Source organism: Vidua macroura, unplaced genomic scaffold (genome assembly GCF_024509145.1).
Source record: "Vidua macroura isolate BioBank_ID:100142 unplaced genomic scaffold, ASM2450914v1 whyUn_scaffold_107, whole genome shotgun sequence".
NCBI classification, from domain to species: Eukaryota; Metazoa; Chordata; class Aves; order Passeriformes; family Viduidae; genus Vidua; species Vidua macroura.
The window spans coordinates 458,723-483,023 of NW_026530542.1; the positions used below are offsets into that span (position 1 = coordinate 458,723).

Consider the following 24,301-nt stretch of genomic DNA (forward strand, 5'->3'; position numbering starts at 1 on the left):
CGTGCCATGTGACGTTTTTTGGGGTGGCTTATGCAATTGGGTGTTCTGTAGGACGCTGCTTGTGTTCACTGATGCATTAACTCCATTTTAAAATTAATTTAAACCCCTCATTCAGTTGGGTTTAGTGGAATCAGGAGCTTGGATTGACTTTTCCCCCTCCTCACACGTGTCCATTGCCCCGTTTTGCCTAACACCCAAGAAGTTATGCTCTCTTCATCCCAGATTTAGCACTGGGAGCTGTTTTTTTGGGGGGATTGAGGGGTGGTTATTGTACTTTGGGATCTCAGGATCTCTCTACCTGCTCCTCAGACTTCACACCCAATCCCAACTTCTGCTGGCAGACAACAAATATAATTGAGTTTTTTCTTTGAATCATTATTTCCCCATTTTTTTTCCGTGTTCAAATCCATTTCTGGGTCCCACCTGGAGAACACCCAGTGTCTGCCATGTGATGAGTGGCTCTGTGTCCTCTGCCAGCTTGGGGAAAAGCAGGAGCAGCAGCTGGAGAGCGAGAGGAGGAATACAGATAACCTTCCTGCCTTGTGCCTTCCTCCTGTGGAGGTTTTCTGGGAGCTGGGATGCTTTGGGGCTGCTAAACAAAGTTTGGGGGTGTGCTTTGCCAGCTGGGGAAGGTGAGGGAATTCCTTGTTCCCTCATCCACATTTTTAATGCTGCTGCTCCTGCCTGGCACAGGCTGAGCAGAGGAGCAGGTGCCAGCAGAAGAGTTTTCTTTGTTTTCCTGCTTGATTTTCAATGTTTTCCTGCTTGGTTTTCAGTGTTTTCCTGCTTGGTTTTCAGTGTTTTCCTACTTGATTTTCCATGTTTTCCTACTTGATTTTCCATGTTTTCCTGCTTGATTTTCAATGTTTTCCTGCTTGATACCTCTGGTGCAGATGCCTCGTTAGGGATGGGCTCAGGTGGAAGGAATTCTACTTGAGGTTCTCTGAAAGAATCAGGAGCTGTCCCAGGGATTTCTGCTGAGCCATGGAAGGGTTAACAGAAATCCCTGCTCAGCGCTGTCCTATTGCATCCTGACACTGTGGAAAGTAGGTGGATAATTCCTTGCTTTTCAGGAAACCCCTGTGGTGGACAGCCCTCATTAATTGTTGCTGGGAAACTGCTTTGACGTCACCGGAGCAGTTCCCTGCTCTTGGGATGAATACAGGAATAGCTCGTGATGAGGAAGTGGGAAGTGGTGTGAAATGGAGCAGGGAGCTCTGACAGGGAATTCTCAGCCTGCATTTCTTTCCTCTCTGCCAGAGTTCTGCCCAGGAAGCCTCAGGAACTGTCCACAAACCTTGGGTGCTGCACTGGGAGCAGCGCTTCCTTCTCCAGGAAAGCCTTTGTTCCCCAGGGCTGATGGTCCTTCACTTTTTGACTGTTTCAGGGTTGGGTTTTTTTGGTGTTGAGTTTGGGTTTTTTCCTCCCCCAGATTTTGGAAAGGAGGGGTGAGAAGGTTCTTGCTCAGCCTGAAGCAGCTCCCAAAAATGAAAGGAAAAGGGAGCAGCAGGATCACTGTTTCCTTTCTTTTGAACATCAAACCAATCATGTCCCTTTTCCTACCAGAGGGGAGAGCAGGACTGAGAGTGGCCCTTGGTGCTGGGAGCTCCAGGCTTGGACAACTTGAAATTAAAACTGTTTAATCCCACTTTTCTTAGGGAAGTGTTCCTTAGGACTGTTTAACTCCTGGGCTGTTTGTGCAGTTGGTTCCTTTCTCCCAGTGTTAACCTGTCGGTGTCTGGGAGATGTGGCACAGGATAATTGTAGCAGGAATTCTCTGTGTTTCCTATTCCACACATGAAAATTAGATTTAAGCAAAGTTTTGCCATCCAGGTCAGAGTATTTAAGAGATTTGTGTGCCCAGAAGTGCTGGAGGGCAGCAGAGAACAGCTGGGGCTGTGGCTCAGGTGGGCCATGAGAGGGTTTGAAAGGGGAGGAAGGTGAAAGAAAGGATCTGACTATGGAATCATGGAATGGTTTGGGTGGGAAGGGACCTTAAAGCTCAGCTCATTCCACACCCTTGCAATTGAGGGACACCTTCCACTAAAACCAGGTTGCTCCAACCTGGCCTTGGACATTTCCAGGGATCCAGGGGCAGCCCCAGCTTCTCTGGGCTGTGCTAGGGCCTCCCCACCCTCACAGGGAGGAATTTCTTCCTAAAAGAAGAAATATCAGTCTTTATAAAACTTTTAAACATGGAAATTGTTTTGGCAGTCCTGGTCACACTTGTGGAATAGAGTGAGAACAAGTTGACACCTCTCCTGAATTTAGTCTTTGCCTTGAGGAGGCAAGGTAACAAAATATCAGAATATATTTTATTCCCCATTTTTATCCCTGAAATGATGTTGTGCTTTGAGATGTTTTCCACAAGGAAACCTCCTGGTTCTCCAGAATTTGACTCACCTGCATTTCCTGTCCCCTTGTTCATATAAGGTTATTTCCCCCCTTTTCACCTGGAGTCAAACCCTTCCATCTGCATCATAATTTCAGAATTTGATGTCATGTGGGGGTGGAGATGAGGATTTAAAGCAATGACTAAGCACGGGGACTGTGCAGGCAGAGACGTCCAGCCTCCTATGGGGAATCTTGCTGGGTTTTGTAGGAGCTGTAAGGGAGGGAGGAATTCAATCCCTCTCCAGCTGATCATCAGGAGAGAATTCAGGAGAGGTGCCTTTGAAGTTGATGAGTGTTGCTGGTTTGGGGTTTTTTGGGGTGCTTGTCCTAGTGGGAGCTGTTACCTGACTGGGAGCAGGAGGGAGGGCAGTGAGCTCCAAAGGCTCTTTGGAATTCCAGCCGAGCCCTCAGACTTTTCCTGGGCTGCTGCTGCAGTGCTGTTTTGCCTGCGTGGAGCCCAGGATGGAGCTGTTTCAGGACCTTTTGTCACACGAACAAATCCTTCTTGTTGCACCTGAAGGCCAGCACTGTCCCAGCCGAGGAGGAACCCCTGGGACGATCCTTGGGCATGGCCAGGGGCCCGGCAGAGCCCGAGGGGCTTCGTGCCTGCAGTGGCAGCCCCCTCCCCAGCCCGCCGCCCCCAGTTCCCTGTGCAGAGCGGGTTCCGCAGCCTCTGCCGCGCTGGGGAGGGGGGACCTGAGTCACCCCCGCCCCGTTGCTCCTGGCGACAGGGCCCCGTTGCCATGGAGCTCGGCTCCCCATTGGCTGCCGGGCAGCCAATCGGCGAATTGCTCGCCAGAGCATCACTGGTACCCAGCGGGAGGGCGGTGATGGGTGCTGGGTGCTGCTGCCCCCAAACAGGGCAGAGGGGAACGCTGGGGTGCTGGGGAAATGATGGGGTGGTTTGGGCTGCGAGGGGTCAGAAAGGCTGCTCTGCCCCACTCCTGCCAGGGACGTGGCCCCGATGAATGTCCCCATTGAATGTCCCCATTGAATGTCCCATGGGGTGAGTCTGGGAAAGCCAAAACCAGAGCTGGTTAATAGCCAAGGGGAATGGAGGGGAGGGAGGCAGGAGCTTTGTGTCAGAAGCCAGGTGGGGATGCTGCAGCACCACCACTGGTTCCCGTGGCCATGGCTTGGGCAGGTGAAGCCCACCTGGAACATCCTGATTTGCAAAGGACCCCAAGGATCACTGAGTCCAGCTCCCAGCCCTGCACAGGACACCCCAACAATGCCACCCTGTTCCTGAGAGCAGTGTCCAAAGACTCCTGGAGCTCTGGCAGCCTCGGGGCAGTGCCCATTCCCTGGGGAGCCTGGGCAGTGCCCAGCACCATTTGGGGGAAAACCTTTTTCTGATTTCCAACCCAAACCTCCCCTGACACAGCTCCAGCTGTTCTCTCAAGTCCTGGTAACCAGAGAGCAGAGATTGGTGCTCATGAGGAAGCTGCAGATTGGACAAGCCAAGGGCCCTCAGCTGCTCCTTCCCAGACCCTTCTGTAGCTCCATGTCCTTCTTTTGGATGCTCTTCAATAGCTCTTACACTGTGGCACCCAAAACTGCCCCCACAGGACTGGAGGTGAGGCTGTCCCAGAGCAGAGCAGGACAATCCCCTCCTTCAGCACCTGTTACCTTCGCCCTGAAACCTGAGAGGGAGAGGCTGAGGCACCTCAGACCCCTTCATCCCCCCCTCAGACCCCTTCATCCCCCCCCCAAACCCCTCCATCCCCCCTCAGCCCCCTCCGTCCCCCCTCAGCCCCCTCCATCCCGCTGCAGCACTGCAGCCGTGTGTGGGCAGCTGCACCCAGCAGCCATATGTCTCCTTTGCACCCTCATTTAGCTCAGGAGCAGGTCTGTTCCCTGAGAAACAAGGCCAGGAAGAGGGTTTATTTAGCAGGAGCTTCCTGCCTTTCCCAGATCTGCTGCCAGATCCGTCTGAACTGGGAATGCAGAACTTTCTTGCTTTTATTCCCTGCCCAACCAGGAGCTGCTGCTGCATTCCCGGGGCTCGGCAGCTGCAAACTGCAGGTGGCAAGAAGGCAGCAGAGGTGGAATTCCGTGTTCCTTTCTGGAGTGAGGAGGAGGATTGAAATGTGTCCCGACTCCCTGGCCCTTGGCCAGCATTCCCAGTATGCCCAGTCACTGCTGTCACTGGCCCAGTTGCTTTGCCAATCCCCATCCCCAAACCAAAACAGCAACAACACCTCCCCCACCTCCTCCCTTCCACCTTTGCTCCGTCTTCTTTCCTGACACAGATTTTCTGTTGCATCTGTGTCATTTTTTTCTCTCTCCCAAGGCCCAGCTCAATCCCACCCACTCCCCTGAGTCCTCTGAACTTGCAGCCTCTCCACAGGCCCCGTCTGTCACCGTCACTCGCGGCTGCCACCCCCTCGCTGCGTCCCACGGCTGCCCGAGGGAGCTGGGCTGATTCATTCATCCTGCAAGGAAATCCTCTGGAAAACAGCAGTGCCCAGATCTCCCCCGGGTTCTGCATGCAGGGAAATGTCCTGGAGGCTGCCTGGAGGGGATGGAAGCTGGAACAGGAGGGGGCAGCTGATAAATGTCACTTCTGTGGCTCCGAGTTGTCTTTTCTGGCAAATCTGATCAAGTTCCCTGTGTGATGTTGAAGTTACGTTGCAGCACGACAGGAAAAGATCCTGTTATCCTTCTTAAATTTGGCCGAGGTGTTTGGCTTGGGGGGAAAAGCTTGTTAGAGGGTGGGTGGTGCAAAGGGAATGAGCTGTACAAAACCTGCTGCTTTATTTGAGTGTCATGTGTGCAGATCCGGTGCTGCCTCCTCCCTCCCTTCCCCAAATCTGCTCCAGATCCTCTTGGAATGTTTAAGCCCCCGGCCTGGGCATGAGCCTGGAGCAGTTTCCTACAGTGTGGAGTGTTTTGGGCTGGGAGGAGGCAGAGTTTACCACCTTCACCCCCTGCACAATCCTCCCACGAATGAGGCACATCAGGAAAAGTGTTCCCTTTTCCCTTCCTGACCTAATTCCTGTCGGAGCAGCGTGGGATTCCCTGGTGTGGGGCTGTCACCCTGTGCAGCTCCCTGGGAACACCACTGCTGCATCTCAGCCTGATCTCAGGACAGGCCCCTGCAGCTGGAGGGTGGATGCTTGTTTTCCCTGCACCTTTCTCCCACGAATTTTCTGGGATATTTCCCACCAACTTGAGGTGCTGCCCTTGAGTTCAGCAGCTTTTCCCTTTCCTGTTTGCCCCATGTGTGGCTCTGCACTGGCAGCAGCCTCACTCAGGTGAGCAGGGAGCTGAGGTGGCCAAGCTGCCTCCCTGTGTAAGTCCTGTCCCATTGTCCCGCTGGATCTGGCATTTTCCAGCCACCCCAGGGCATCTGTCCTCCATCTCTTAAGAAATTTGTTAAAATTCCATGTAAGAATCCATGGAATGGAGGAAGTTCACTGCATTCTCCTGCTTTCTGTGCCTGGAACCAATTCCAGTAACTGCATAAATGTCAAATGCACGTTTTGTGCTCAGCAGCTCCACAAATTAAAGGGGAAAAGTCCAGGAATATCAGCTGTTCCGTGCAGAGTCAGGAGTTGATAAATCTCTGTGAGTTCTGACTCTGTTTCAGCCACATTCTGCCAAAGGAATTGAAAATGAGTTGTTAAACAGATGTTTTCTGCTACGAGGGGTTTTGTTTGAGCCTCTCTCTGATTTAGGCTCCCCTTTTCTTTTTGGAAATGTGTCTCTCCAAAGGTGTTTCCTGGTGCCACATCCCCCCACAGCCACGTGGAGCTGGTCTAGTCCTTGCTCAGACTCTGAGACCTGCTCTGAGTGACTGGAATCATAAAATCATGGAATGGTTTGGGTTGGGAGGGACCTTAAAGCCCATCCCAGTCCACCCCTGCCATGGGCAGGGACACCTCCCACCCTCCCAGGCTGCTCCAAGCCCCTTCCAGCCTGGCCTTGGACACTTCCAAGGATCCAGGGGCAGCCACAGGTGCTCTGGGAGATCTATTCCAGGGCCTCAGCATCCTCACAGGGAAGAATTTCTTCCCAATATCCCACCTCTCCCTGCCCTCTGGCAGTGGGAAGCTGTTCCCCCTTGTCCTGGCACTCCAGTTCCTGATGAGCTCTAAGGGCAGGGCTGATGTTTGGATTCCAGATGATCAATTTGGAATTAACACTTAATTTGATGAGGTTGAGGCTCTCAGCACACCAAAGCACAGGTGCTGCCTTGTCCAGGCTCCACTCTAATCCAGAGGTGCTTCCAGGGGCTCCATGGATTCTTGCCAATCAAAGGGAAGCAATTAAAGGCAACCTTATCAGGAATTTTTGTGTTAATGTGTAATTTGAGTCCCACTTGTCCCCAAGTATCTGACCAGAAGGAGATATCAGGGTTACCTTATCTCACAGAGCATGTTTGGAGTACAAGGCTATTTTCTCACTGAAGATATGACTGATTACAAAAAGAACTGGGCTGAGACTTGGGGAAATGCAGATTTTTGGTGGTGGTTTGCCCTGGGACAGAGCTCAGCTCTGGTTGTTGGAATTTATTTCACCTGTGTGAATGTTTGCTGCTTTAGAACTGCCCTCAGTCTCTCTGTCTCCATCACTCACCTACCTCAGGGACTTTGTCCAGTCCTGGTGGCTCCAAAATCCTGGGGAGACCCACGGAGCTCCTGCCAGGTGCCCTCGAGCTGGGGCTGCACCCAGGGTGGGCAGGCTTGATCCCAGGGCTTGGTTTGGGATCTGTGCACATGATGGGCTCCAAGGAAATTCCAGCCTGTGTGTGTGTGCAAGAGTTTGTGTCCAGAGAGAAGCTCTGTGCACCCCCTGACCTGTCCCTTGTCCCGCAGGTGCCCGTCGCTGCGTCGCAGGGCTCTGAAGATGTCCAACAGCAACACGGCACAGGAGTCCCTGGAAATTATGAAGGAATCAGAAAAAAAGGTGGTTGAGGAATCTGTGAACAAAACCAAATACGTATCCAGGTCACCAAGCAAGGAGGAGGTGGAGAAGGATGGGGGGGAGGAGGTCAGCGTGCGCCAGGAATCTCAGGTGAGTGTGGGCAGGGAGAGCTGGGCCCTCACCTGCTGCTTCCATCCCTTCCCAAAGCATCCAGAGCCTGTGCCCCCTTTTCCACAGGGACACCACACTGTGCAGGCTGCTCCTTCCTCTTCAGCTGAATCTCTCCTGGCCAGAGTGGTTGAAATATTCCCTGAGCCTGGGAGTGCAATAACTGAAATATTTCCTGGGGGACACTCGTGCTCTGTCCCCAGGTTCTGGTGCCAGGGCTGTCACCTCCCTCTTACTCCTTTCTTTGATCTGAGGATGAGTTAATGACTTCATGTCAGGGAAAGGCATCCAGGGAGAGCTTGCTTTCAGGAATGCTGCTTGACTGTTGCTTTGCTTCAGTTAAAAATAGGACGGGAATGTTTTGGGATTTCATTTCAATAAATGAAAAAAGCTCAGTGCAAGCATCATTTGGGGGTGCTGGGACTCATTCCTGCTGCTCTGCTCTCCTGCCACCTGTGCTTGTGGCTCCTGCTGGAGCTTGAAGCAGTTCCCACCCTCAGCTGCCTGCTGGATGCTGCTGCCATTCCAGCTGTGGGCTGGCACATCTGCCAGATGTGCTCACAGCTGCACGGGCAGAGCCACAGCTGTGCAGGGAGAGCCTGACTGGGCACTTGGGAATGGACTGGGGGAGATTTCAGGAACCATTTTATTCAGGGAAAAACCTACAATGGCACGTCTAGATTTCAAATAATTACTGCCACACCACATCCCTGCCTCCAGTGGGAGAAAACAACTTTCTGTCCCCTCCCTCTTTGCAAGGTGGCCCTCGACCAGGAGTGCTGCTTGCACAGGTAGCCACTCCCAGTGCCAGATACCCTCCTCAGATTCTTCTCAGCCAGGTCCAGCCACCAGAGGCTTGCTGGCTCTCCAGACAGAGCAGCAGCATCTCTGTCACCATCCCTTTTTGCATCCCAGGAATGGCAGCAAACTTCCAGGTTAAGTTTCTCACCTTCCCTTTTCTCTCTCCACAGAAACGAACGTCAAGTCACGGACACGCCAGGAAAAGAGCCAAGGTAGGAGCTCTGCTGCCATCCCAATTTCCTTTGGGCTGAGCTGAGCCCTGATCCCAGCCTTAGGGAGCTGCTCCTGAGCCTGTCCTGGCCCTGGAAGCCACGTGCAGATGCCTCAGGACAGGGATTTCCATGTGCTCCCCTCTGATGGGATAAAGGCTGGAATTGCTCTGCCTGGAAGTTGGGGAGGGCAGGAATTAAGGCAGGGTATTTCCCACCTAGAATTTGGTTCAAAGGCTGAAGGAATAAAACAACTGATTGTTCAGGGATTCCAAATCATTGTATATCTGTATATTGAGGGGAATATCCCTCTAATTGGGAATTTAATTGCACAAGTGCCTTGGGAATGCAGCTGCAGGAATTCAAGTGTGAGTTTTAGCTGAGGTGTTGTAACCACTCCCCTTTTTTTACCTTTTTCAGTCCAACTCAAAGCTTAAACTGGTCAGGAGTTTGGCTGTGTGTGAGGAATCCTCAGGCCCCTTCGTGGATGGGCTGCTGGAGTCTCAGGTAGGCCCAGAGTGAGACAAATTTGGGAGTGTGGAAGCCCAGGAAATCTATATTTTGCTATAAATCATCCATGTCTTGCTCTTTTGTGCCTTGGGGAGCCAAAAACATTCCCACAAGAGCTGGCTGAGACTTTCCTGGGCTGCTTTTCTCCAGCCATGGCTCAGGGAATGTCTGAGGGCCATTTGTTTCACCCCAGGACATCATCCAGCTGCACGTGAGCTGCCCCTCTGACAAGGAAGAGGAGAAATCCACAAAAGATGGGGTGGAGAAAGAAGAAAAAGACAAGAATAAAGAAAAAACACCAAGGAAGATGCTCTCTCGAGGTCAGGTGCTGGTTTGAACGGGGCAGGTGCTGCTCACCTGCTCTGGGAACCTTCTGGAAGGTGTGGGACAGGTGCTTGTGTGGCTCTGCTGCTGCTGAGCAGTTCCGTGGGGTTGGGAACATCAGGGAATCCTGGTTTGGGTGGGAAAGGACCTTAAAACTCATCCAGTGCCACCCCAGGGACACCTCCCACTGTGCCAGGCTGCTCCAAGCTCCATCCAGCCTGGCCTTGGGCACTGCCAGGGCACTGCTGTCTCAGTGGTTTGTTAATTTGTTCTGCTGCCATTGTTTTTGGTTTTTTTTGTTTTTTTTTTTTTTTTTCAGATTCCAGCCAGGAATATACAGACTCCACTGGAATAGATTTGCATGAATTTTTAGTAAATACACTGAAAAAAAACCCACGGTAGGTCATGGGCAGTAAAACTGTGTCCCTGTCTGTGGGCATTGCTGTATCCTGAGGGATTGCAGCACCCCCAGACAGTGCCTGCAAATGTTTTTGTGTTTTCCTCTTCAGAATTCCAAGAGTTACCAGAACTGGGACAAAGTAGAAACTAAAAGCACAACTGTAATTTTATACCCTGTTGATTTCCAAATGTGGAATTGTGTGTGATGCGAAGAGAGAAGGACAAATAATTTGTTTGAATGCAAAGAAATACTTTTGATTGCTTTAAAGCCTTTTCTATAAATGGTTGTCAAGTGTTAAGCTGTAAAGGAGCTGCTGTGGGAATAATCAGTGGGATTGAGGGAAAGGCTGGCAAGGGAATAACAAAGTTGGAGTCTCCAGCAGTGGAGCTTCCAGCAGAGCAGAGATTCAGGCTTTCCAAAGCCAAGCATTATTAACAAAAGAACCCTAAACTGGAAAAAAATCTGGTGTTCAGTTTGAAAAGCAGGGAGTTTTTTAGCCCATTCTGTGTGAAATCAGGTGGCACCTGCCCCTGTGAATTTTTCTGCTGCAGGACAGGGCTTGGGAGCAAGGAAGGCTTTTCCACTGTCCCTAAAATGCCTTTTCCTATCTTTCTTTTTTCCTGACAGGGATAGAATGATGCTGCTCAAGTTGGAACAGGAGATTCTGGAGTTCATTAGTGATAACAAGTAAGTGATCATCGAGTTTGTGTCAAGCAGAGGAAGTTTTTACTGGAGATTTAGGAATTTGGGCTCCCAGGGGAGCAGGGACACGCTGCTGAGGAGACTCTTCTCCTGTACATCCTGTACATGACTGACTGCTTGGAACTCCAACCCTGTCCCCTGTTCCCAGCAATCAGTTCAAGAAGTTCCCCCAGATGACCTCGTACCACCGGATGCTGCTCCACCGGGTCGCGGCTTATTTTGGGATGGATCACAACGTGGATCAGACCGGGAAGGCCGTGATCATCAACAAGACCAGTAACACACGAATGTAAGGTCCTTCCCCTTCCTTCCCCTTCCTTCTCCTTCCCCTTCCTTCCCCTTCTCCTTCCCCTTTCTCTTCCCTTTCTTCTTCCCCTTCCCCTTCTCCTTCTCCTTCTCCTTCCCCTTTCTCTTCCCTTTCTTCTTCCCCTTCTCCTTCTCCTTCTCCTTCTCCTTCTCCTTCTCCTTCTCCTTCTCCTTCTCCTTCTCCTTCTCCTTCTCCTTCTCCTTCTCCTTCTCCTTCTCCTTCTCCTTCTCCTTCTCCTTCCCCTTCCCCTTCCCCTTCCCCTTCTTCTTCCCCTTCTTCTTCCCCTTTTTCCTTCCCCTTTTTCCCTTTTTCCTTCCCCTTCCCCACAGCTCAGGAATGCTCTGTAGCAGGATGGGTTTCACACCACTTTTTTTTTTTTTTTCTTGCCTCCTAAGAAGTGAAGATCCCTCTCTAGAAGAATCAGAATCATGGAATGAAGGGATAGGGAAGAAGAATCTTTTCCTTCCAGCCCTCCCTGCCTCTCCGTAGTTTCTGGAGAAGGGACAGGAGCTCTTGTTGCTGTCAGCCAGAGTTGAAATTTCACACAACAAACATCTTGGCATGTTCTGGGCCCGTTTTTTCCCTCCTAACAAGGGCTGGTTTTCTTGCAGCCCCGAGCAGAGGTTCTCTGAGCACATCAAGGATGAGAAGAACGCGGAGTTCCCGCAGAGGTTTATCCTAAAACGGGATGACACCAGCATGGATCGGGATGATAACCAGGTGAGGGGTGGCAGTGGGGCACCTGCAGCCTTTGGGGAAGTCAGAAGTGACTGCTCACAAGACAAGAACAACTCCAAAATTCTCTTGTGTTTCCTGGACTAACATTTAATAGAAGCTCCCACCCCACCCAAGCAGCAGCATCTGAATTTCATGAAAGATTTTCCAAATATTATAGAAATGGATGAAGAATTGGTGTGGGTTTTATGGCTGTACTTCTCCATACCCTAAAATTAGCTGGGGGCTAGGCCAGGTTTTAAGGTGGAGCCTTTTGCCAAGGTTTCTTTGGGAATACCCCTCAGCTGAGCCTTGCTTTCCCCTCTCTCTTCCTGGGGCTTACAACTCATGCCCTTCCCCAGGGATCTCGGGCTCTTGTAGCTCCCACCTCCACAGAAACATGGAATGGCTGGGGTTGGAAAAGACCTTCAAGCTCATCCAGTTCCACCCCTGCCATGGACAGGGGCATCTTCCACTGTTGTCCCTGTTCAACCTGGCCTTGGGCACTCAGGGATGGGGCAGCCACAGCTGCTCTGGGCACCCTGTGCCAGGGCCTGCCCTCCCTCCCAGGGAGGAATTTGTTCCCATCTAAACCCAGAGTCACATCACCCCACGTGCTGTGGGACCTGTTCTGAGCTGAAGTCAGGATGAGAAGCTGGTCATTGCAGTCAGTCCCAGATTCTGCTTTCCCTGGTGGCACTCAGGGGTGCAGCTGTGCAGGGAGCACAGAATCCACGAGGGAGCAGGAGCGTTGCTCCAAAGGGTGACCTTTAGCTTTTCCCCCTGGGCCCAGGGTGACACTCCTGATCTCTGGCTCAGGCAGAGCTCAGGCAGGGTGGTTGTGCTTGGCAATGTCCAGGAATGAACATCCTGGCACCTCTGGGAGGTTCATCCCTGGACTCAGGTGTCTCGAAGGTAGGTCCAGAGGCAGAGGTTGGATCAGTGCATCCAGACACCACCTAATCCACATCCTACCCAAAATTCCCAGCAGCTGACTGCTCCCGCTGGCAACTGCTGACCCCTGAGCTGTGTTTGTCCCTTCAGATCAGACTCCCCTTGCAGGATGGGAGAAGGAGCAAATCCATAGAAGAGCGAGAGGAGGAATATCAGCGGGTCAGGGAGCGGATATTTGCACGAGAGGTAAGTTTGGAGCACTCACCTGCCAGGATCCTCCTGGAGCTTTGGGGCAGAAAGTGGCCTTGATTATGCCAAGAGGTCAGATCTTGTCGTTGCCTTTTCTACCAATTTCCCAGAATTTTGGGGATGTGCCAGTGTATTCCAGCTGCCAACAAAGATGTCTGAGGTACTGGGGTGGAGGAGCCCCACCTGCACCCTCCCATCTGCTCCTTCCCTAAAATTTCAGGGAGGAGTGAATGCAGTCCTGTTCTTGCTGCCCAAAAGATTATAAGTTTATGCAGTGGCATTTTGGGGGTGATAAGAAAACAATTTCCTGCCTCAAAGGAAGCAGCAGCTGCATCTCCCAGTTTCTTCCCAGTGCTGCAGCTTCCACCTCCTGTCCCAGCAGTGCAGGGCTCAGCCTTTCTGGGAGCAATTTGGGCATTCCCAGGAGGAATTTGGGCATTCCCAGGAGGAATTTGGGCCTTCCTAGGAGGAATTGGGCAGGGTGTTTATTGTCTGTCTCATGAAGTGTCCAGCTTGGTTATTGCTTCCTGAAGTCCCTGCTCTGTGCTTGGAGCAGTGTCCCACGCTCACATCTGCCTCAGAGGCTGCTCCGGGGGCATTCCCAGCTGGAGTCAGCTCCAAATGCTGCATTTAGGACATAAAACCTCTTTGTATGCCTGGCCTTGGTTGTCACATGGACAAAGGTACCATCAAAGCTGCCTCAGTGGAGGAGGGAGCTGAGGACTCAGATTTGAGAGGTCTCAGGGATCAGGAAAGGGCCTGGATGGAGATCCACAGGGAGCTGGTGTGCAGAAGGCTCAACACCACACCTCAGCACACTCTGTGTGCCAGCCCCAGCCTTTGGAATCACCTGGGTTTGTTCTTTCAGAGTTACTGAGTCTCCCTTTTCTTTCCTCCCCATCTCCATGTTCCTGCTCTCAGTCTGGCCAGAACGGATACCTCACAGACAGCAGGTGAGTGCTGCCCTGCAGCCCCTGGGAGTGTCTCCAAAGCCCTGCATGACTCTAAAATGCTGCTTTTCCCTCGTCAGACTCTCCACAGAATGCTTTGCTTGTAGCTCTCACAGACAGAGGCAGATTTGTAAGGATTTCTGTGTGATTTCTTTTGTGCCGTGTCATGCTGAATCCCCCTGTTCACAGCTGCTCGTCGAGTTACTGAAGGTGTTTTCTTTGCAACATCAATTTCCAGTCCTTTTTTTGGCTGATTCATCGATTAAAAAAGGAGGGTGGGAATGGCAGGGAGGAATTCCAGCAGTTTTCAAACCATTGCACCTCTTGTTCCCCAAAAAGATAGGAAATCCAGTGCCAGGATAGCATTAGGATCAGGCAGGGTTCTCCCTAATCCCTGATTATCAAGGCTGAGTGACTTTAATGATGACAGTGAAGTGTCTCGGGCTCCATCTGAGCCACAGGAGCTGCTGAGGGCACTGGGGACGTGTTTGAGCAGCATTTTCTTGTTAAGCAGTTTTCCCATGGATGAAAGGGCTGGAGTGAGGCTGAGGAATCACCCAGCACGGCCCCGCTGCCGAGGTGTGGGGACAAAGAATGGGATGAAAAGGGACACAGCCTCATCCCTGCTGTGCTCTGCTCTGCCAGCCAAAGCTCTGGAGATGGGGCAGCTCTGTGTGGGACAGGACAGGAGGATCTGAACCAGGCAGGAGCAGCTTTGTCCCTCTCCTGCTGTCCTGGAAAATGTGGTGTCCTCAGCACAATCCCAGGGGCTGTGTCCTGGGGTCTGCCTGCATCAGAGCTGCTCAGGACAGCAAGGATGGTTCTCAGACCTGTGGGGTTGGAGTAAAACTCCCCCAGAATGGAGCAAAAACCTCATTGCTGATGCAGCTGCAGCTTTGGGAGCTGCCCTGGGCCCTGAGGAGCTCAGTTAATCTGCTTTGGGGTTCCCCTGGATGAGAGAGGGGAGAGGCCTCAGGACCATTTTGAGCTCTCTGGAGACATAACCATTGTTCTGCTTTCCAAGAGATGCATTTTTGGCTCTCACGTGCTCCCAGCATCTCAGGACATCACCTCAGGAGCTCCTTCCAGGCCTCTCTTTGTGAGACAGGCTCAGCAGCTCTTCCCCAGGGAAAGCCTGGGTACCCATTCCCAGCTGGGCTGGTGGAGCAGCTCACTGCTGGTCCCATAAAGTCCTGCTGTGGCCAGAGCTGGCCTGGGCCATGGAGGGATGGTCAGTGAGGGCAGAGCTCTGGGAGCAGCGACATCCCAGAATCCTGGAATGGTGTGGGTTGTAAGGGACTTTAAAACTCATCCCTTTCCACCTCCCTGCCTCGGGCAGAGACACCTTCCACTATCCCAGATTGCTCCAAACCCCTTCCAGCCTGGCCTTGGATGCCTCCAGGGATGGGGCAGCCACAACGTTGGGTGAGCAGGCCCAGCTGGGCAGAAATCCTCAGCAGGGCTGGAGTGGGAAGTGATCTCCAAGATCTCCATCAGCCTTATCTCCAGGCCTTTAAAAGCTCCCTCTTCTGACATGAGAAGGTCTTCAGCACAGGATCTTTTTCTGACCCTGCTGGGGTCTCTTCCAGGCTGGGGAAGGGGCCTGGAGCTGCCTGTGACCACATGGCTGGGTCAGCACAAAAAGCTGTGCCTCAGGGAGGTTTTTGCTGTCAGACTCCCCCTGCACCCCCCAAAAGGGTCCCAAACCCAGCTGCTGACTGTCCCTGGCACCCCACACCGGGTGTACTGGTGCAGCACCAGCAGCTCTGCTGCTGTCCCTTCACTGGAGCCCAGTTTGACTCCTCTGGTCTCTGCAGGGGCACCCGGGACGGGCTGAGCCGGGCCTCAGGCAGCCGCCAGAGCAGCACCGAGAGCGAGATCAAATCCCTGGAGCCGCGGCCCTGGAGCAGCACGGACTCGGACGGCTCCATCCGCAGCCTGAGGCCACCTGTCACCAAAGCCAGCAGCTTCAGTGGCATCTCCATCCTGACCCGGGGGGACAGCATCGGGAGCAGCAAGGGCAGCACTGCCAGCAGGACTTCACGGGCAGGTACGGCGCTGCTGCTGCCAGGCAGGTGCCAAGGGGCACCTGGCACACAGGGTTTAGGGTTGGGGAACTGGAGCCCTTTCTCTGCCAAAGGACACCTGGCAGACAGGTTTGGAGTTGGGGAACTGGAGCCTTTTCCCTGCCAAAGGGCACCTGACTGTCTCCATGGTCTCCAGTCTGTCACCAGGACTGACAGATTTAGGGTTGGGGAGCTGGAGCCCTTTCCCTGCCAAAGGGCACCTGCCAGATTTTGGGTTGGAGCCCTTTCCCTGCCAAAGGACACCTGACTGTCTCAAGTCTGTCACCAAGACAGATTTTGGGTTGGGGAACTGGAGCCCTTTCCCTACCAAAGGACACCTGGCTGACAGGTTTAGGGTTGGGGAACTGGAGCTCTTTCCCTGCCAAAGGATTCCTGGTTGTCTCCAGTCAGTCACTAGGACTGACAGGTTTTGGGCTGAGGAACTGGAGCCCTTTCTCTGCCAAAGAACACCTGTCAGACAGGTTTTGGTTTGGGGAACTGGAGCTCTTTCCCTGCCAAAGGACACCTGGCTGACAGGTGAATTGGGGAATTGGGGTTTGTGATGCTCTGGTTAAAACAGGACATGGGTGGCACCAGGATCTCGGTACCCTGGCGTGGATGTGCCATCTGGGTGTGGCACCTGGTTCATCACCCACTTCTTCAGAACTCACCATCACCTCTCCCACCCCTTCAGCAGCGTTACCTGGGGCTGAGTGAGAGAGAAGCTGCTTTTTGGCTCTTCCTGTAATGTTCCCTCCAGGTCCCCCCTGGGATCAGAACAGTTGCTTTCCAGGCTTTATGTAATGGCAAGTGATTAGAAAGATCTTGGGAGAAAGGAGGGGAAAATGTAAAGGAATTGTCACTTGAGGGGAAAAAAACACCAAGCCCACCTTCTTCCATATCCTCATGTTTATTCCATGGGGGTGGAAGTGCTTGGGACTCAGGGGCTCTTTTCCCATCCAGTCCCTGAGCAGCTGGCAGTGGAATAGTCCCTCCTTTGCAGTGTGTGGCTGCTGCCAGAGCTCCTCAGCAGAATCCCTGGAGATCAGCTGTGGAAATGTGGGAGATCAGAGGCAGAATTGGTTAAACAGCAGCTTCTGGGCATTGAGCAATAGTTGCACATCCCTTTTCTGCAAGTAAGACCAGAATACTGAGGAGACACTTCCCAGCTGGGTGCCAGCAGTGGGGATTGTGCTCCTTCCCAGCTTTTCCTGCCATGGGGAGGGATTGCTTTCAGCCTTTTCCTGGGAGCAAAGGGGCTCTGTGAGGCTCTGGAATGGGATCCCCCCACTCCCCTCTGCTCCAGGCAGGCCATGACAGTGTTGGTGTCCAGGTGGAGCTGTGCCCAGAGCTGAGCTGGGAGTGAGAGACTGAGAGCAGCTCTCCAGCTCCTTCCCACAGACTCATGGTCCTGAGCTGATGCAGGTGTACCTGGCAGCTCCCTGCTTTTGGGATCCCTGGTGAAGAGCCTCCACCAGGCAGGAGCTGCTGTTGGCAGCCAGATTCCTCTTCCCTGCGAGTGGGGCAAGGAGGAGATCCCAGGATCAGCTTTGGAGGGTCAGTGTGTGCACCTGGCCGTGGAGAGGAGGGAGGTACAACCCCCCTGGAGTGTCAGCACCTTGCTTTGCTGTGAGCAGAGCCAAACTCTGCCTGTTTGTCAGAAGCTCCAGCAGTGACAGGATCCCCCCCCTTTTCCTCCTGGATCCCAGCCCTCCATGCCTCTCTCTGTTGCAGGGTTGGTGCTAGGTGGCCCTGAGGCCTGCAGCCAGTCCCCAGCCTCGCAGCCCAGCCGTGGCCTCCTGCCCTGCTCGGCCCCACAGCCGCCCCCGCAGGCCCCCGGCCTCCCCCCAGCCCAGCAGCAGCCGGCCATGAGCAGCCCCATGATGTCCCAGGTGAGTCCCACAGGGCACACGTGGGGGGGAGGCAGGGCAGAGGAATCCCTTGTGTTTCACAGCTTTACCAGAATATAACTCTTGTTAATATTACTTGCTTAAAGCATCTTTTTTTGCTCACGTTAAGCATTGCTGTATTACAACACAGCAATTTTAATGCTGTGAAAGTCCAGTCTGTTCAAAGGGCAGAAGTTATATCTGATAGCAATTATGATTCATTGTTCCAAGGTCTTAATCCAAAACCTTCCTCCATGCCTATACCTTCATCCACTACCTCTGTGAGATTTCGAGAACTCTCTGTGAATTCATTTCCCACCTCTCTCTCTTGTATGATAAAAACTTCTTTGATGCTCTGGTGCTCTGGGGTTTGGGGGTGCCCACGCTCTCTGTCCCACTGTGGCAGAGCAGGAGAGGGTTGGGCTTTGCTGTGCCTGAGGGATTCTGTGGGATATCCCACATTCCCAGCTCTGCTGGGCCAGCATCATCCCTGGAAAAGGATCTGTAGCCCTTGGATGAGTGGCAAACTGGAACCAGTTCCCTTCAGGACCAGCCTGAATGGATTTTGGAGTTGAGCTCCCCAGGACTGGTGTTCTGAAGTGCTGGGGGAGGCAGACCTGGAGCAGCGCCGGGTGTGCTCTGCAGACCATCCCTCCCTGAGTTAAAGCCAGTATGGGGTTACAGGGATGCTCCATGTCCCACAGCCAAGGGATGCTCCATGTCCCACAGCCTGCTGGGCTCTTTCCAGGGCTGGAACCCTCCAGGAAACACCCATGGGTGACATTTCTGTGCACTTGTTGTGCTCCTGAGGCTGTGCCCACCCACAGCCCAGCCCTGTCCTGCTGCAGGAGTGGGGATGGGGTGGGAACCATCCCAATGTGGGTTTGGGGAGCAAATTCATGTGGTGTGGGGGTATCCCTGGCACCTTCCTGTGCCACGTTGGTGCTGGATCTCAGCCTGCTCAGGGGCTCTGTAGGGATCCTCTGGCATCCCCTTGGACTCACTCTACAGCAAAGAGCTGCTGGAGTTACACTGGAGGAGTCCAAGATGGAGCAGAGCAGGGAGGATAATCATACCAAGGCTCCCTTCTCCATGGAAAGTTGGACCAGGTGTTCTTCTGAGGTTCCTTCCAACCTGGGCAATTCCATGATTCTCAGTGTTTTCACTAGACTGGGCTGAAAGGAGGGAAGAACCTCCTGGAAAAGCTTTTACTGCAGGTAACAGGAGCAGCTCCTTGCTGGCTGTTCCCAGCTGTAGGAGAGGGGGGAGCTGGTAGTTCTTGGGCCCTGGAGTGGCTGCAGGGTTGTGGATCTGTTTGTGGAGGATTCTGGGCCTCAAGGAATGAGCTGGGGTGTCTGTCTGACACCCAGCAGAGTCCCTGGGTGGGTTCTCAGGCAGGATCACTGGGTTGTGCTGGGGTTTCAGTTTGTATCTTCTGCTGTCTCATCCAAGGGTTTAGGGCCTGGAAAAACTGATTTCAGGTTGTTTGACTGTTGGTGAAGGGTCTGGAAATGCACCGTCCCCATGCCCATGTCCCTTCTGTGTCACCAAAAGTCAAATCAAAGGATCAAACTCCTCATCCAGTGCTGACCATTGGTGCCCAAAGCACAGTGTGTGGGTTTTAGTGAGGGGCTGTCATAAAGTGCTCCAGGTGACAAAGTAGGGGTCCCTGTGGAAGGTGAGTGTACAGGAATGGCCAAGGAGCACTGTAGGGAATGCTGGAAACAGGAGAGACACGAGGGCAGTGCTGGGAGACGTGGCTCTCGTGCTGCTGCTGGCCCTGGTGAACTCGTGTCACTCTTCCTGCCAGACAAGCCCCAGAGCAGCTCACCCCTCCCCAGCTCCTCAGAACCTCCAGCTGGGCTGTGCCTGATGGGATGGATGCTGCCCTGGAATGGTTTCTGTGCTTCCCAACTCCCTGCAACACCCCTCTGTGTTTGCAGTTGGCTCACTTGACTAACCTTGTTGTTCCTTCTTTCTCTCCTTTCCTCCTTCCTTTCCTTCCTTTCCTTCCTTTCCTTCCTTTCCTTCCTTTCCTTCCTTTCCTTTCCCCTTTTCCTCCCTCCTCCCCCTGATCTCTCTCCATTCCCTTCTCCGCTGGTCGTAGCCGGTCCCGGCGCTGCAGCCTGTTCCGTACTCTCCAAGCTCCTGCCCCCAAGTCCTCTTGCCAGTCTCTCCACCCCAGCAGTACAACCTGGTATAAACCCCAGTTCCTCTTCTGCACTGTCTGTTGTGCTCTGTGCTGTGTTTGTGTTGTGTGAGCTTGTGCTGATCAGGTATGTCTCGAACGCCGACCCCCCTGGGGTTGGGATTCACGGAGCTCTGCGATGCCTGAGGCCACGGGACCACCACTGCTGGAGTGGTGGCCTTGGAAAGAGCCTGGGAAGAGCAAATTCCCAGCCCAGAGCTCCCCAGCAATGCTTGTGCTCAGTGCTGGGGTCTGGGGGCCGTGGCTGCCCTGTGGGCTCAGCCCAAGCCCCTGTGTTGTCTCCACGGGGATCTTTTGGGAGTGGTGTCCCCCATGGGATGTGGTGTCACCCCTGCCTGCGTGGGACCCCACGTGTCCCCAGCGTCTGCTGAGCGTTTGGCCCCCTCAGCTCGCATGTCCCCCTGTCCTGCTCTGGGTCTGTGGCTCATGTGTGGGGGCCTTTTTGGGGGGCTTCTCCCAGAGCAGGGAGAAGGGGTCTGCATTTACCAGCAGAGCTGTGTCCTACTGCTCTTGTCCCACGTGCCATCCTCCTCCATCCTCCCCCTTATCCCACTCCAGGCCGACGAGCTCAGCAGCCCCTTCGGGCAGATCAGCCTCAGCCGACAGGGCTCGACGGAAGCCCCGGATCCTTCCTCGGCGATGTTCCAGTCATCCCTCATCTCCCAGCACCCTCAGCAGACAGGATTCATCATGGCAACCCCTGGGCAGCCCATTCCCACCTCCAGCTACTCTGCCTCGGGGCACACAGCCCCCACTCAGCAGGTGCTGCAGCCCCAGGGCTACATTCAACCTCCCCAGCAAGTAAGGACATCCCCAGAGCTGGCAGGCCAGGGGCTGCTGGGGAGTGGGTCCCTCTTTTTCTGCTGCTAGTTGGTGATGGATCCATCCAGGGGGTCCAGGCTCTGGGTCTCACGCTCCTCTGTTAGGCACAGGATGATCCCCGTGTCCCTCTGAGCCCACGAGGCTCCTTCCTGGGACCCCCCGGGCCACTCCTGGCTCACAGCGGTGGGGAGGGACAGTGGCCGGACTCAGGGCTGACACCTCTAAGCTCTCTTTGGGGTCCTGCAGGGCTTTATGACCTCTAGGATTGTCCCCTGAGCTGTGAGGAGAGTTGTGCCTACTGTGCTCTTGCACTACTGTGCTGGGACAGGCTTGGATGAGGAGGCTGGGAGGCGCGGGAAGGGTTCCCCGAGGAGCCATCAGCTGGCCAGAGCCAAAGCCCTGGGTGGTTCCCTTCGGCAGAAGCCAGGCCAGGTGAGACAGAAAACTGGTCCTGGGGGACCAGCTTTCTTGGTCCTGCTCCCTTCTGTGTTCTCACCACTGGGTTTTCTTGCCCCTGATAGATTCAGGTTTCTTACTACCCCCCCCGGGCAGTACCCGAACTCCAGCCAGCAATACCGACCCCTCAGTCACCCAGTGGCCTACAGCTCCCAGCGCCCGCAGCAGCTCCCCCAGCAGTCCCAGCAGCCAGGTAAGGGGGTGCAAAGGGGGGAAGGGGGCAGCTTTCCCTTTCCTGCTGCTTTTGGTGGCTCCAGAGATCTCCCGTGCTCTGCCTGGGGCCAGGTCGCTCTTGCCTGTCTCCCACTCTTTGCTGGAGCTGCCTCTTGGCTGGGAAGTTGGGATGCCTCTATCTGCAGAGGTGGTGTGTCCTTCCCCTCCCTCTCCTATGAGTTTCCTGGGGGAGGGGATGAGGTGGATTTAAGCCCCACTGAGGGGCTGCCAGGAGAATTTAAAGCCAGGAGCTTCCCTTGGGTGTGTTTACATCTGCTCCAAGGGAAGCCCTTTCCCCACTGTTTAGCAAGAGGTGGGGGCAGAGGCAGGATTTGATTCCCTAAATCTTAAATCTCTGTTTCCTGTGTCCAGCTGAGAAGCTACTCCATTAAAACCCTGTTCTGGCAGGTTTACAGCCAATGATGTCCAACCAGCAGCAAACATACCAAGGTGTGGTGGGGGTGCAGCAGGCGCAGCCCCCCGGGCTCCTCAATAGCCAGAGGAACAACATGGGGGGCCAGATGCAGAGCGTGATGGGGGTGCAGCAGGCACAGCCCCCCGGGCTCCTCAGCAGCCAGAGGAGTGGGATGGGGAACCAGATGCAAGGTCTGATGGTCCAGTACACGCCGCTGCCTTCGTACCAGGTGGGCATCTGCTGCTCCCCAGCGTGGGGTGCTGGGAGGGGGCCCTGGCTGGGCAGGATGTGCCCGAGGGATGGAGCCAGAGGTGGGGATTTGCTCACAGGGCATGCCTACCAGCCTGGGGAGGGCACATCCACGTGGGGATCTGTGGGACACATCTGGAGCAGGAGGACTGGGAGAATCTCTGGGAGGGGCTGTGCCTGGGTGAGGTTGCTCTGGGCTGTAAGAAAAAACCACCTGGAATCTCTTCACCCTGCTGCTGTCTCCTTGGGCCAGTTTCCCCTGCTCTGTTACCTGTTACCTGCTGCTTTCCTCCCTGCCCAGGTTCCCATGGCCAGTGAGTCCCAGAACGTGGTCCAGCAGCCCTTCCAGCAGCCAGTGCTTGTGCCAGCCAGCCAGTCTGTGCAGGGGGGGCTCCAGGCTGGAGGGGTCCCCATCTACTACAGTGTCATCCCCACTGCCCAGCAGAATGGCACCAGGTAAAGCTCCAGCAGCTCTGGCCTGCCTGGGGGAGAAAGGGGTGCTGTGCCCACAGTGGGGGTTTTGGGGGTGTCCTGTCAAGGCCAGGAGTCAGCCTTGATGAGCCTTGTGGGTCCCTTCCAGCTCGGGAGGTTCTGTGATTCTCTTTGGTGGTTCCATGATGATCCTGCTGTGAGCATGGAGCACTCTGCTCCTGTGGTTGGAGGTGGGTGGGTACCACAAGTGCTGCTCCTCCCTGAGCTTGTCCACCCCTGGCTCCCTTGGTCAGGGCTTCCTGACCACCACTGTGACAAGCTCCTGTGTGCCCAGCCCTCTCCAGAGGCTCCTGTGTGTTCAGCCATCCCAGAAAAGAGGGAGCTGGGTGTGGGAATCAAAAATAGGAACTTCCACAGACACGGAAGGGTTTGATTTGCAGCCTTGGGAGAAGCTTAGATTGATGTAAAAATACAATACACAGACATTAAGCAGAAATATCATAAACTTATGTTTCTATAGTTGTAAGTAAGAATATGCCTTAAGTAAGTGAGAAACTGCATTGATAAGATGGTGAAGGGTTTATAATGTAGGGGTGTGGTTGTGTAGAATAAACCAAGAGTTTAGAAGTTATAACAGAAGCAGATGTGTGCATGTGAGTTAGAGCCCATTAGACAAAAGTATCCACAATGCAGCAGAAGTAAGTCAAGGTGATAGGTTAGAAAAACAAAATAAATCCTGTAACAACTGTCTATTAGTTTAGAAAGTTCTGTATTACTTTGTAACAAAGAAACTTGTGACTAGTCTTGAGCTATGGCTGGCTGCTTGCTCCTTTAAAATCTCACAGCCCCTGAGACTGATGTTTATCTGAGCAATAAATCGTTCTTAGCCCAAAAATAACCCCATCTTTTCATTAAAGGCAGTGACAATAATAGCTGGGAATAACCTGTGCAGATGCCCCGGCTCTTCCTCCCCATCCCCATCCTCACCTGAGCCCTCTCTGCTCCACAGCCCATCCGTGGGGTTCCTGCAGCCTCCTGGCTCCGAGCAGTACCAGATGCCGCAGTCCCCGGCGCCCTGCAGCCCCCCCCAGATGCAGCAGCAGTATTCAGGTACCAGGGGCCACGGGCAGGGCTGGCATCCACTCCAGAGGTGGCATCAGCGTTGGGATCACGGGCTGTGGAGCTGCCACTTCACAGCCAAGTCTGGCAGCTTCTGTGCAAGGGGATTCCTTCGGCTGGGAACCCCCCAGGGGATGGTCAGGATGTTGCACTGGCTCCTGCCTGGCATCTCCCTGCCAGGGTGGGCAGTGGGGTGGAGGGAGCTGGGTGGGCTGTGGATTGGTGAGAGAGGGAAGAGCTGCAGATGGGGAGGCTGGGGATTCCTGCTGCCTGTCACAGCTGCTGGGAGTGAGCTGGTGCAGAAGCTGAACTGGGATGATGGAGGTCTGGACCTAGTGAGCTGCAGGATCTGAGGTGGGATGCTGGAGTTCTGTACCTGGATCCGTGCTTGGAGCCTTTGCCTGGAGTTTTGTGGAGATGCTCAGAGCGGTCGCTGAGCTGCCATCCCTCAGCTTGGCCCCTGTGCTCCCATTTCTCCTGGGTTAAACATCATCCCTCCCAGATGGAACCTTTGCTATTAGAGAGGAATCCCCAGAGGGTCCTGGTGGGGTTTCTCCAGCCTGGAAAAGTCATGAGTGGTAGAGGAGAGGGTCCAGAGTGGGATTGTGGGGAACAACAGGCAGGTGCCCTGTGTCCCACAGCAGCACAGCCTGGGCCATACACGCCTGTGTCTGTCCCCAGGGGTGTCCCCGTCAGGCCCTGGTGTGGTGGTGATGCAGCTGAATGTCCCCAACGGCCCCCAGGCCCCCCAAAACCCCCCCGTGGTGCAGTGGAGCCACTGTAAGTACTACAGCCTGGAGCAGCGGGGGCAGAAGCCAGGAGACCTCTACAACCCCGACAGCAGTGCTCAGGTACTGGGGGGACTGGGAGGGACTGGGACGAGGCAGACCAGGCCTGGGGGTGGGCTGGGTGGTGGCTGGGGGGTCACCCCACGGGGTCA

The 24,301-nt window shown here is 54.1% G+C and overlaps 1 protein-coding gene across 1 annotated transcript in view; it reads left to right on the forward strand.

Annotated features, from left to right (window-relative positions):
* Positions 1–24,301, forward strand: part of R3HDM2 (R3H domain containing 2) — a 39,188-nt gene that overhangs the window by 12,097 nt on the left and 2,790 nt on the right. The window contains 20 exon segments of the mRNA XM_054004727.1: positions 7,215–7,413; positions 8,403–8,444; positions 8,862–8,948; positions 9,145–9,271; positions 9,595–9,673; positions 10,303–10,362; positions 10,526–10,666; positions 11,296–11,404; positions 12,443–12,538; positions 13,463–13,494; positions 15,309–15,541; positions 17,292–17,449; positions 19,554–19,643; positions 20,214–20,456; positions 20,999–21,016; positions 21,018–21,126; positions 21,555–21,790; positions 22,112–22,266; positions 23,252–23,352; positions 24,043–24,212. Of these exon segments, the coding sequence (XP_053860702.1) occupies positions 7,246–7,413; positions 8,403–8,444; positions 8,862–8,948; positions 9,145–9,271; positions 9,595–9,673; positions 10,303–10,362; positions 10,526–10,666; positions 11,296–11,404; positions 12,443–12,538; positions 13,463–13,494; positions 15,309–15,541; positions 17,292–17,449; positions 19,554–19,643; positions 20,214–20,456; positions 20,999–21,016; positions 21,018–21,126; positions 21,555–21,790; positions 22,112–22,266; positions 23,252–23,352; positions 24,043–24,212 (2,454 nt within the window). The 5' untranslated portion in view covers positions 7,215–7,245.